This window comes from Ranitomeya imitator, chromosome 2, assembly GCF_032444005.1.
Source record: "Ranitomeya imitator isolate aRanImi1 chromosome 2, aRanImi1.pri, whole genome shotgun sequence".
Lineage (NCBI taxonomy): Eukaryota > Metazoa > Chordata > Amphibia > Anura > Dendrobatidae > Ranitomeya > Ranitomeya imitator.
Genome location: NC_091283.1, coordinates 832015870 through 832030090, shown reverse-complemented (window position 1 = coordinate 832030090; position 14221 = coordinate 832015870). Strand labels below are relative to the sequence as shown.

Below are 14221 nucleotides of genomic sequence, written 5' to 3'. Positions count from 1 at the left end.
CATTCTGAACTCCGAATAGGCACTTAGACCCCTTCACAAATAAAGCATTATCACGAAGGATCTGGAATACCATCCTGACTTGCTTCACATGAGACTCCCAATCCTCGGAAAAAATCAAAATATCATCCAAATATACAACCATGAATTTATCAAGATAATTGCGGAAAATATCATGCATGAAAGATTGGAACACAGATGGAGCATTAGAGAGCCCGAATGGCATCACAAGGTATTCAAAATGGCCTTCGGGCGTATTAAATGCAGTTTTCCATTCGTCACCCTATTTAATACGAACAAGATTATATGCCCCTCGAAGATCAATCTTAGTAAACCAATTAGCCCCCTTAATCTGAGCAAACAAATCAGAAAGCAAAGGCAAGGGGTATTGGAATTTGACCGTGATCTTATTAAGAAGACGATAATCTATACAGGGTCTCAAGGAGCCATCCTTCTTAGCAACAAAAAAGAAACCCGCTCCCAATGGTGACGAAGAGGGCCGAATATGCCCCTTCTCCAAAGACTCCTTAACATAACTCCGCATGGCGGCATGCTCTGGCACAGACAGATTGAAAAGTCGGCCCTTAGGGAACTTGCAGCCAGGAATCAAGTTAATAGCACAATCACAGTCCCTGTGCGGTGGAAGGGAACTGGACTTGGGCTCATCAAATACATCCTGGAAATCCGACAAAAACTCAGGAACCTCAGAAAAGGGGGAAGAGGAAATTGACATCAAAGGAACGTCACTATGTACCCCTTGACAACCCCAACTAGTCACAGACATAGTTTTCCAATCCAGCACCGGATTATGTTCCTGTAACCATGGAAAACCCAGTACAACAACATCATGCAGGTTATGCAACACCAGAAAACGGCAATCTTCCTGATGTGCTGGAGCCATGTACATAGTCATCTGCGTCTAGTACTGAGGTTTATCCTTGGCCAATGGTGTAGCATCAATACCCCTCAAAGGAATAGGGCTCTGCAAAGGCTGCAAGGAAAAACCACAGCGCCTGGCAAATTCTAAGTCCATTAAGTTCAGGGCAGCGCCTGAATCCACAAATGCCATGACAGAAAAGGACGACAATGAGCAAATCAGGGTCACAGATAAGAGAAATTTAGGCTGTATAGTACTAATGGTAACAGACCTAGCGACTCTGTTAGTACGCTTAGGGCAATCAGAGATAACATGAGCCGAATCACCACAGTAAAAACACAGCCTATTCTGACGTCTGAATTCCTGCCGTTCTGTTCCAGTCAAAATCCTATCACATTGCATAGGCTCAAGACTCTGCTCAGAGGACACTGCCATATGGTGCACAGCTTTGCGCTCACGCAGACGCCGATCAATCTGAATGGCTAGAGACATAGATTCGCTCAAACCGGCAGGCGTAGGGAAGCCCACCATAACATCTTTAAGGGCTTCAGAAAGACCTTTTCTGAAAATTGCAGCCAGAGCCTCCTCATTCCATTTAGTGAGCACAGACCATTTTCTAAATTTCTGGCAGTATTATTCTGCCGCTTCCTGACCTTGACACAAGGCCAACAGGGTTTTTTCTGCATGATCCACAGAATTAAGGCCCCTTCACATTAAGCAACGCTGCAGCGATACCGACAACGATCCGGATCGCTGCAGCGTCGCTGTTTGGTCGCTGGAGAGCTGTCACACAGACCGCTCTCCAGCGACCAACAATGCCGGTAACCAGGGTAAACATCGGGTTACTAAGCGCAGGGCCGCGCTTAGTAACCCGATGTTTACCCTGGTTACCAGCGTAAAAGTAAAAAAAACAAACACTACATACTTACCTAACGCTGTCTGTCCCCGGCGCTGTGCTTCTCTGCACTCCTCCTGTACTGGCTGTGAGCACAGCGGCCGGAAAGCAGAGCGGTGACGTCACCGCTCTGCTTTCCGGCCGCTGTGCTCACAGCCAGTACAGGAGGAGTGCAGAGAAGTAGAGCGCCGGGGACAGACAGCGTTAGGTAAGTATGTAGTGTTTTTTTTTTTTTACTTTTACGCTGGTAACCAGGGTAAACATCGGGTTACTAAGCGCGGCCCTGCGCTTAGTAACCCGATGTTTACCCTGGTTCCAGTGAAGACATCGCTGGATCGGTGTCACACACGCCGATCCAGCGATGTCAGCGGGAGATCCAACGACGAAATAAAGTTCTGGACTTTGTTCAGCGACCAATGATCTCCCAGCAGGGGCCTGATCGTTGGTCGCTGTCACACATAACGATTTCCTTAACGATATCGTTGCTACGTCACAAAAAGCAACGATATCGTTAACGATATCATTACGTGTGAAGGTACCTTTAGGTTCGTCATACAATAATCCGAGTGCTTGAAAAAATGCGTCTACATTCAATAATGCCGGATCCCCTGATTCAAGAAAAAAAGCCCAGTCTTGAGGGTCACCACGCAGCAAGGATATGATGATTTTTACTTGCTGAATGGGATCACCAGAAGAACGGAGTTTCAAAGCAAAAAACAATTTGCAGTTATTTTTAAAGTTCAAAAACTTGGATCTGTCCCCAAAAAACAAATCAGGAGTAGGAGTTCTAGGCTCTAAAGCCGGAGTCTGGACAACATAATCTTGGATATTCTGTACTCTTGCAGCAAGTTGATCCACATGAGAAAACAAACCCTGAACATCCATGCCAGAGCATAAATCCTGAACCACCCAGAAATCAAGAGGAAAAAAGAGACAAAACAGAGCACAGAAAAAAAAATGATTCAGAACTTTCTTTTCCTTCTTTTGAGATGCGTTTAATTCATTTTTGGCCACTTGTACTGTTATGATCTGGTGGTTTAGGAACAACACGAGACAAGCTCTGAAGGAGGTGGTATCTGTACTGACCGCAAACCCTGAACCTAGCAGCGCAACTAAAAATAGCCGTGGGGGGTACCTGACGCTCCCTAGACCCCTCGGCACAGCCTAAGATCTAACTTCCCCTAAAGATGGAAATAGGAAACCTATCTTGCCTCAGAGAAAATCCCCAAAGGAAAGATAGCCCCCCCCCAAATATTGACAGTGAGAGGAGGGGAAAATAACATACGCAGAAATGAAATCAGATTTTAGCATAGGAGGCCAGTCTAGCTTGATAGATAGGACAGGAAAGGATACTGTGCGGTCAGTATAAAAACTACAAAACAATCCACACAGAGTTTACAAAAATCTCCACACCTGACTAAAGGTGTGGAGGGAAAATCTGCTTCCCAGAGCTTCCAGCTAACAGAAATAATCCATACTGACAAGCTGGACAAAATTTAGAATGCACAGAACAATAAGTCCACAACATGTGGACTGAAATGAGCAAAGCCAGGACTTATCTTTGCTGAACTGGTCAGGAAACCAGGGAAATCCAAGCAGAGATGTGAATCCAGCCAGGAAACATTGACAAGTGGCACTGGCTGAAGGGAAGAGCCAGGAATAAAAGCCGAGCAGAAAGACAATTAGTGGAAGCAGCCGCAGACTACTAAATCCAAGGAGCAGCCATTCCACTTAAAACCACCTGAGGGAGCCCAAGAGCAGAACTCACAAAAGTGCCACTTACAACCACCTGAGGGAGCCCAAGAGCATTATTCACAACAGTGGAGGGACAGAGCCTCGTGTGGTAATGTGTGGGGACAGAGCCTCGTGTGGTAATGTGTGGGGACGGAGCCTCGTATGGTAATGTGTGGGGACAGAGCCTCGTGTGGTAATGTGTGGGGACGGAGCCTCGTGTGGTAATGTGGTGGGGGCCGGGATTATGTGTGGTAATGGGGTGGGGGGCGGGATAATCTGTGGTGATGTGTTAGGGGGCGGGAGTATGTGGTGATGTGGTGGGGGTGGGATTATCTGTGGTGATGTGGTGGGGGGCGGGATTATGTGTGGTGATGTGGTGGGGGGGCGGGATTATGTGTGGTTATGTTGGGGGGGCGGGATTATGTGTGGTGATGTGCTGGATTATGTGTGGTAATGGGGTGGGGGCGGGATTATCTGTGGTGATGTGGTGGGGGGCGGGATTATGTGTGTTGATGTGGTGGGGGCGGGATTATGTGTGGTGATGTGCTGGGGGGCTGGATTATGTGTGGTAATGGGGTGGGGGCGGGATTATCTGTGGTGATGTGGGGGGCGGGATTATGTGTGTTGATGTGGTAGGGGCGGGATTATGTGGTGATGTGGTAGGGGGGGCGGGATTATGTGTGGTGACGTGATGGGGCGGGATTATGTGTGGTGATATGGGGGGCGGGATTATGTGTGGTAATGGGGTGGGGGCTGGGTTATGTGTGGTGATTTATTGTCTGTGGTGATGTGGTGGGGGGCAGGATTATGTGTGGTGATGTGGTGGGGGCAGAGCTACTGTGGTGATGTGGTGGGGGCGGCGATACTGTGCAGGGGGTGGGATTAGCGAGTAATCACGATGCCTCTTATATATATAGATACTCCAGTCTCTGCTTGTGAACTCTGCAGTTCCATCAGGATTACCTTTGGTCTTTGTGATGCCTGTCTGAATAATGCCCTCCTTGCTCAGGCAGAGTTTTGGTGAACATTTCTTGGCAGGTTTGTTGTACCATGTTCTTTCCATTGTAATGTGTGGGGACGGAGCCTCATGTGGTAATGTGTGGGGACGGAGCCTTGTGTGGCAATGTGTGTGGACGCAGCCTCGTGTGGTAATGTGTGGGGACGGAGCCTCGTGTGGTAATGTGTGGGGACGGAGCCTCGTGTGGCAATGTGTGTGGACGCAGCCTCGTGTGGTAATGTGTGGGGACGCAGCCTCGTGTGGTAATGTGTGGGGACGCAGCCTCGTGTGGTAATGTGTGTGGACGAAGCCTCGTGTGGTAATGTGTGGGGACGGAGCCTCGTGGGCAGGATTATCTGTGGTAATGTGGTGGGGGGCGGGATTGTGTGGTGGGGGGGCGGGATTAGGTGTCGTGATGTGGTGGGGGGGCGGGATTGTCTGTGGTGATGTGGTGGGGGGGCAGGATTATGTGTGGTGATGGCGGAGCTACTGTGCAGGGGGCGGGATTAGCGAGTAATCACGATGCCTCATATATATAGATTGAGTAGAACGTCATGATATAACCAACGATCCAATAAATTTCTGTTTAGGTCCCATATCCTGTCACCTGGATAATGAGGTCGGTGAGCACAGGAGCATTACCCCTGCACCAGGTGAGTAGATATCTCGGGGTCTCCCACGTTCTCTTACATCGGCCGTCTCGGTGCTGTACTGCAGATTCCCGGGGTCCTCAGAGGTTACACTGTAATCACAAACACAGGGAATAATCCAGATCTGTAAGATTTCAGAGGTGGAAATATCCCGCAGCCCCGATATCCACCATATAATACCCTGATAACAGCTCGTCTGATCATTGTATCCTCATCTACAGATACGAGATCTGTGCGGTGTAATATCAGGATTGTGTTATCTGTCATCTCACAGGGAATATTTTATATATGTAATTCTGTTTTCATGTAATTTCCTCTTGACAATTACCAGCAGAGAAAATCTACAAAGTGATCTGTAGAAAACCAGAATTATCAGTGGATCTTGTGATCTTCAGAGACCCCAGAGATCTCCAGTGCGAACACCGGAATTATCATTGTATTAAGGACGATATGAAGCTCAAAATCTTTTATCCTAAATATTGATTGGTGAATTTGTGCAAATCACGATGTGTTCATTGTACAGAAATAACTGAAACCAAGATCGACAAATCTGCTCCATGTGATGATGATTGGATCTGGTACCGGGGAAAGTGTTATTACTTCTCTACAGCACGAGACACCTGGGGAAACAGCGAGAAATTCTGTCACTCACATAATTCATCACTGGCGATTATAGAAAGTAAAGAGGAACTGGTGAGAAACCGATAATGTACAGAAGAGACTGTAATATCCACACAGGATTATATACCGTATAATAATAATATATCCACTCAGGATTATATAATAACTGTATAATAATAATATATCCACCCATGATTACCGTATGTAATAACTGTATATTAATGATGATATATCCACGCAGGATTATGTAATAACTGTATAATAATAATAATAATAATATATCCACGCAGGATTATGTAATAACTGTATAATAATAATAATAATAATAATATATCCACGCAGGATTATGTAATAGCTGTATAATAATAATACCGTATATCTATATTATTTCAGGATTTTCTGTTCCGGCATAAGGATTTAGACCATCACTGGATCGGTATGAGACGTACAGATGATAATACGGCCTGGACCTGGACTGATGGAACATCATATAATGAAAGCTTGTAAGTCCTCCCCTGAGAGATAATTATAACGTAGAGTATGTAGCTGAACTACTACTTGTCTGTCATTTCTCAGAACATTAATGTTCAACTCTACTGTTTTTTTCATGAATATCACATGTACTCATTATAACCTATGGAGACGCTCACATGTCCACGTTTTTACCAGCAGCACGGATGACAAGAGCCAATACAAGTCTATGAAGGTGTGCAAAACACGTACAGTACACGGATGGCATCAGTGTACAGTCTGTGTGCCATCCGTCCTTGTCCTGTACATGCTTAACATTGCAATTGTGAGAGAAGCTTTCTAATTTAATTTTTTTTAATCCATACCAGAGAAACACTGATGACACTGATGGTAAAAACCGAGACACAAATGACACACTGATCCAAAACTCTGATTTCACCAGTATCGTTTTTTCATGTACTTGTTTGACCCCTTAGTGACGGAGCTAATTTTGACCTTAATAACCAGGCCAATTTTTTTTAAATCTGACCAGTGTCACTTTATGAGGTAATAACTCTGGAACGCTTCAATGGATCCCACTGACTCTGAGACTGTTTTTTTCATGACATATTGTACTTCATGAAAGTGGAAAATTTGGTCAATATGATTTTCATATATTTTTACAAAAAATTAGAAAATGTCACAATTTTTAAACTTTACATTTTTATGCCCTTAAATCAGAGAGTTATACCACACAAAATAGTTAATGAATAGCATTTCTCACATGTCTACTTTACATCAGCATGAACATAATTTTTTTTGTAGGAAGTTTAGAAGTGTTTAAAGTTGATTAGCGATTTCTCAATTTTCAAGCAAAATTTTCAAAACCATTTTGTAGGGACCACATCACATTTGAAGTGACTGTTATAGGTCTGTATGAAATAAAATACCCAAAAGTGACACCATTCAAAAAAGTGCACCAAAAAGTCCTCAAAACCACATTTGAGAAGTTTATTAACCCTTCAGGTGCTTCACAAGAATTAATGGAATGTGGAAGGAAAAAATTAATATTTTACTTTTTTTTCACAAAAATGTAGCTTTATCCCCATATTTTTTATTTTCATAAGTATAACAGGAGAAAATGGAACCCAAAATTTGTGCAATTTCTCTTGAGTATGCCGATACCCCATATGTGGGGGAAAACCACTGTTTGGGCACACGGCAGGTCTCAAAAGGGAAGGAGTGCCATTAACTTTTTGAATGCAAAAATGGCTGTAATCGATAGCCGACACCATGTCACTTTTGGAGAGGCCTAGATGCGCCTAAAGAGTAGAAACCACCCACAAGTGACCCCATTTTGGAAACTTGACCCCCTCAAGGATTATATTCAGGGGTAGAGTGAGGATTTTTAACCCAAAATGTACTACATAGGTATACAGGTCATCACATTGAATATGTCATCATTAGTGTTGAGCGCAAGTGCTCACTACTCAAGTTTGCATCGGGTTTGCTCGGGTACGCACAGAGTATTGTGGGTGCTCGAGCGAACTCATGCAAACTCAAGTAGTGAGTGCTAGCGCTCAACACTAGCCATCATCTTGTCATGATTTTTTTTATACTTTTGAAAAAAAAACCCTAACCATAGCTCAACCCTAACTGTAGTCCATCCCTAACCATAGCCAAACCCTAACCGTAGCCCAACCCTAACCTTAGCCCAACTCCAACCCTAACCCTAAATGCAACCCTAACCCTAGCCTAACCCCAATTTCAACCGTAAACCAAACCATAGCCTTAAAGGGACACTGTCACCTGAATTTGGAGGGAACAATCTTCAGCCATAGGGGCAGGGTTTTTGGGTGTTTGATTCACCCTTTCCTTACCCGCTGGCTGCATGCTGGCTGCAATATTGGATTGAAGTTCATTCTCTGTCCTCCATAGTACAAGCCTGCACAAGGCAAGATTCCAGCAGGCAGATCTCGGAAGGTGCACTGCGCATGCGCCCGACATTTTTATCAGGAAGAAGAGGTAGTGTGTCGGGATACAGCTGGAGGGACCAGGGGATGGTGACTGTATCGGGGGAGGGGGCTTGGGGACCTTATTTCTCTCTTCTATGACATGTATATCAGGTCAGAAGAGAGAGAAATGTTTTAAATAGCTGGCCAACATTTTTATGTGATGGCTGTTACTAATTGAATAACGGCAATCACATGATCAGGGACCGAAAAAAACAGCCATGGTCGTGTTCTCCAGGATCTCAGCTACCCTCGGTAGCTGAAACCCCGGAGAATTTCTGACGCTTGGGGGAGCAATAACCTTACTCCTGATCGCCATTTTAAAAGGGCATTGAGGGAATTAAGTCCCTTAACAGCAGCCATTTAAATGCATATTGGAGGTTAGTAAGGGATTAAACATGGACGTGTGAAGGAGGCCTAAAACAAAGAGGCAGAAGTCCACAGCTGTGCAGCTTTCTTTCTAGACTGAAAACTGCCTGAACTGAAAGTCCTCATAAATCAGAGCAGGGCATCACACGATTGAGCATCTCTGTCCCTTCTTTGTAGCAGCAAATATGGATCAAAACTTGTGATGTCCCTGAGGCTTGTTAAAACTTTTTGGTTGACAATTATGTTAAATATTAGTGATGCCTGATTATGCAGAAATTTGTAGTTTGCACAAATTGGGCCAGGAAATTTGATTTGATTCCGATCAAATTTATTAGCTGCAAATCATTTGATCCCAATTATGCTCTGGGGTTTCTTGAGGCTCTGGGCCATAAAAAGACAAAGTGTAAGAAGAAGAATGTGCTTACCTTGCTGCTTACCTGTTGCAACTCCTATTCCCTCCTTTGCAAAGCCCCTTCCATCCTCTTCTTTTCTTCGCCACACAACATCCTCTTCTGACATCTTCTCACTGTGACAGGGATTGTGGCGCCTGGTAGGCCTCATGATGGCACAACTTGCATTGCTTAAAGCCTACTTTGTGCCAGAATCCTCAGCACAGAGAAAAGATGTCAGAAAAAGATGTTGTGCAATGAAGGGGTGAGCTTGTGGAGCAACAGATGAAGGCTGTGGTGGCAAAACAGGTGAGCAGCGAGGTAAGTATTTTTTTTTTTTTAACTCCTCACTAGGCCCTCTTCAAATCAGCAAAATAGCAGATAGTCACGGGGCATGATGCATGTCATTGATGTCATGGCGTGTGGTCTAGTAAATGGGAGACCCGACTGAAAGGAAGATAGTGGAAAGAAGATAGATGAGCCGAGGACAGAAGAAGCCGAAGTTGAAGCACAGGCAGACTAACTGTGGGACAGGAGCTAGGAGATCCGAGGAGAGGTGCCTGTGAGAATTATGTTATCTTCTTCAAAATTTAGTTAATACGAATTGAATTTCCCCCCTTAAATTAAGCAAATATTCCCAAATTGAATTTTGTAAGATTCCTTGAACTCTATTTCAGCAAATAAGAGAATCATATTACAAAAAAGTTGTAATATTTCCCAATATACTTTCTGTACTGACTGCTCATAATTTATAAGATATCTGCTTGGACTAAATTCACCAATTATTTCTTTGGATAAAATATTTCTTATCCTTTATTATCCAGGAGCCACACTAAAAGAAGACAGCACTGATACTAAGGGCTCGTTCAGATGAGAATATAATTGATCCGTATGTTGTCTGTGTGCTCCACAATCCACACAAGTAAAGCACTCTGACCCATTATATCCAGGGTGCAGCGCACATGGCCAATTTTACATGCAGCCCAATGGTTAATAATGCAGGTATTGTAAATTCAGCGCTCAATGTGGAGGAGCACACGGAGCTGCACATAAAGCCAGTGACCTGTGTAATTCACATCAGTAATTTGTGGATGCAACTACCCTTTTTTTCAAAACCGATTCAGTATGTAGAAAAAAATCGCAGATCTGCTCTAACATTGGTCCAAGGGCTACCCGATAAAACATCGCACAGCACTCGTCCGTGTTATACGCTCTTGTGAACAAGCCCTAAACCCACAAGATTAATGTAGCACATTAACAACACATAAAATAACCACTTACACATTCTGTACTAAATATTGGATAAGGGTTATAAGTGTAACAAGGTTAAAATACACAAACATGTAATTGATGTGCCGATCAACAGCAAGCATTAACTAGCACACAAGTTACAAGGAGGTTTTCCACTTTTTTGGCTTTTTGGCTTCAACTAGACGACAATGATAAAATCACAGAGTATTTATCCTCCTAAGTCCGGCGCTGTCTCTGCTGCCACTTCTGTCTCTATTTATTGGATGCAGTGGTAATTTCACTACTACAGTGCACCTCACCACTGCAGCCAATCATTATTTAAGACTAAGAACCTGAATTAGTGCGCACTGCTAGGTATTACAGAACAGTTTTTATTTAAATGTATCTGCAGCACCTGGCAGCGGTCACTACACACTGAATGGATCTGCGCAGCTCAGCTGTGAACAATGTGTTTACATACGGCGGCTGACGGAGGTTGTAACAGCTGATCGTCTTTTACTGACCTTTAATTAAATTCAGGTTTTATGTAGATAGCAGTGCTGGATTTATCTATTTTAATGTTTGATGTGTCCCTGGACTTGATACGAGTCACGCCATAAGGCTACCAATCTATGTTGTCGGAGCACAACACTGAGGATTCAGGTGTGCAGCAGCTACAGCTCTGATACTGTAACCAGCCATGCACCTGTGTGATCCCCATCCGTCTAAAACAGATTCTTTTACTAGATTAAATGACAACAAGCAGACATCTTGAAAACATGTGAAATTGATACATAAAGTATATTGTAAAATAGTATAAGTGATTTTCTGAAAATGTAATACCTATGTGTTAATAGTAAAATAGTCAAATGTAAATTTGGTGATGTGGTTATGTGATAAAACCATGCTGATGTGATATTTCTCTTCTTTTTTTCTAGATTCAAGATCAAAAGAACGTCACAAGAAAACATTGAACATGTTTTTCTCAATTCTGGAAATGTGGGAAGTGAGGGAGGAAATTTTCATTTCAAATGGATATGTAATAAGAGATAATGACTGCTCAAGGCAGTATGAGTCTCCTTATCCTTAGCCATCAATCCTTTAGAGAACTGTATGATTGTACTCTTATACGATGCTTCCTCAGATAGTTCCAACTCAGCCACACTGACTTGTAATAAGGAGAAACTGAGTTGATTTTCTCTGAAATCTTGTATTTAGCCACAATGCAGTAGGTGGAAACAGTAATCCAAACTGAGAAGTACACATGCATACCTCCCAACTTTTGAGGAATGGAAAGAGGGACAAAGTTAGCGGCGTAGCGCGCCGCGGCAAATTTTAAGCCACGCCTCTGACCACACCCATTTCCAAAAATGGCCACACAGTGCTCCATACTATATAATAGCCCCAAATGATGATGCTTACAGTGTACTGGCCCCACGTGATGCTCCATACCCAGTCCCACAAGCTCGCTGCCTCGGGGTAATCCTTGACGCTGATCTCTCCTGCAAACCACATATCCAAGCCCTTTCCACTTCCTGCCGACTTCAACTCAAAAATATTTCACGAATCCGTTCATTCCTCAACGAAGAATCTGCAAAAACCCTAGTCCATGCCCTCATCATCTCTCGCCTTGACTACTGTAACCTCCTGCTCTGTGGCCTCCCCTCTAACACTCTCGCACCCCTCCAATCTATTCTAAACTCTGCTGCCCGACTAATCCACCTGTCCCCCCGCTATTCCCCGGCCTCTCCCCTCTGTCAATCCCTTCACTGGCTCCCCATTACCCAGAGTCTCCAGTACAAAACCCTAACCATGACGTACAAAGCCATCCACAACCTGTCTCCTCCATACATCTGTGACCTCGTCTCCCGGTACTTTCCTGCACGCAACCTCCGATCCTCACAAGATCTCCTCCTCTACTCCTCTCTTATCTCCTCTTCCCACAATCACATACAAGACTTCTCCCGAGCTTCCCCTCTACTCTGGAACTCTCTACCACAACACATCAGACTCTCGCCTACCATCAAAACCTTCAAAAAGAACCTGAAGACCCACCTCTTCCGACAAGCCTACAACCTGCAGTGACCACCAATCGACCAAACCGCTGCACGACCAGCTCTACCCTCACCTACTGTATCCTCAGCCATCCCTTGTAGATTGTGAGCCCTCGCGGGCAGGGTCCTCTCTCCTCCTTTACCAGTTGTGACTTGTATTGTTTAAGATTATTGTACTTGTTTTTATTTTGTATACCCCTCCTCACATGTAAAGCGCCATGGAATAAATGGCGCTATAACAATAAATAATAATAATTGCCACACATGATGCTCCATACTGTATAATGACTGCACATGATGTTCCACACTGTGTAATGGCCACACATGATGCTCCATACAGTATAATGGCCCCACGTGATGCTCCATACTGTATAATGGGCTCACATGATGCTGCATACTGTATAATGGCCACATTGTGCTCCATACTGTATAATAGCCCCACATGATGCTTCGTACTGTATAATGGCCACACATGATGCTCCATACTGTATAATGGCCACACATGATGCTCCATACTGTATAATGGCCACACATGATGCTCCATACTGTATAATGGCTCCACATGATGCTCCATACTGTATAATGGCCACACAGTGCCCCATACTGTATAATGGCCACACATAATGCTCCATACTGTATAATGACCACACATGATGCTGCGTACAGTATACTTGCCCCACGTGATGGTCCATACAGTATAATGGCCCCACACGATGCTGGGTACAGTATAATGGCCACACATGGTTACCCCCACCCCATCATTGCCTTCTCCATCACTACACACACACACCTTTTACCGCGCACCCTCGCAGCAGCCGGCAGCTTCCACTCCCATGGCGCTGAATGGTGTCATCCAGCTGCGCCGCTGACTGCTCACGTCACTGCGGCTGTGATACACCACTGATAAAGACCTCTCCATATCTCCTGTGCCAGTCAGTGTCAGAGAGAGGAACAATATCTGCTCCGATCCGACACAGCCAGCGTCCGCTCCGTACACATCGTACACACGCGACTCCGCTCCATACACCTTGCACATGCGGCTCCTCTCAGTACACCTCGTACACACACGGCTCCGCCCCATACACATTGCACACGCTGCTCCGCTCCGTATACCTTGTACACACACACACGACTCTGCTCCATACACCTTTCACACTCTGCTCCGATCCGTATACCTCTTACACACATGGCTCTGCTCCCTAGACGTCTTACACATGATTCTGCTCCATACACCTCGTACACACACACGCCTACACTCCGTACACCTCATGCACACACGGCTCCTCTCCGTACACCTCGTACACACACGGCTCCGCTCCGTACACCTCGTACACACACGGCTCCGCTCCGTACACCTCGTACACACACGACTCCGCTCCGTACACCTCGTGCACACACGGCTCAGCTCCGTACACATCGTGCACACACGGCTCAGCTCCGTACACCTCGTGCACACACGGCTCAGCTCCGTACACCTCGTGCACACACGGCTCAGCTCCGTACGTACACCTCGTGCACACACGGCTCAGCTCCGTACACCTCGTGCACACACGGCTCAGCTCCGTACACCTCGTGCACACACGGCTCAGCTCCGTACACCTCGTGCACACACGGCTCAGCTCCGTACACCTCGTGCACACACGGCTCAGCTCCGTACACCTCGTGCACACACGGCTCCGCTCCGTACACCTCGTACACACACGGCTCCGCTCCGTACACATCGTGCACACACGGCTCAGCTCCGTACACCTCGTGCACACACGGCTCAGCTCCGTACACCTCGTGCACACACGGCTCAGCTCCGTACGTACACCTCGTGCACACACGGCTCAGCTCCGTACACCTCGTGCACACACGGCTCAGCTCCGTACACCTCGTGCACACACGGCTCAGCTCCGTACACCTCGTGCACACACGGCTCCGCTCCGTACACCTCGTACACACAC

General features: G+C 45.4%; 1 protein-coding gene across 2 annotated transcripts in view; it reads left to right on the top strand.

Moving 5' to 3' along the window:
• LOC138666024 (C-type lectin domain family 2 member E-like) overlaps positions 1 to 12538 on the top strand; it is a 63210-nt gene extending 50672 nt beyond the window's left edge. For both annotated transcript variants that reach the window (XM_069754086.1, XM_069754085.1), the window contains exons 3-6: positions 5091 to 5153; positions 5674 to 5843; positions 6165 to 6274; positions 11160 to 12538. In XM_069754086.1, the coding sequence (XP_069610187.1) occupies positions 5091 to 5153; positions 5674 to 5843; positions 6165 to 6274; positions 11160 to 11274 (458 nt within the window). In that variant the 3' untranslated portion in view covers positions 11275 to 12538. The remainder of the gene's footprint in view (positions 1 to 5090; positions 5154 to 5673; positions 5844 to 6164; positions 6275 to 11159) is intronic.
• Positions 12539 to 14221: the final 1683 nt, after the last annotated feature.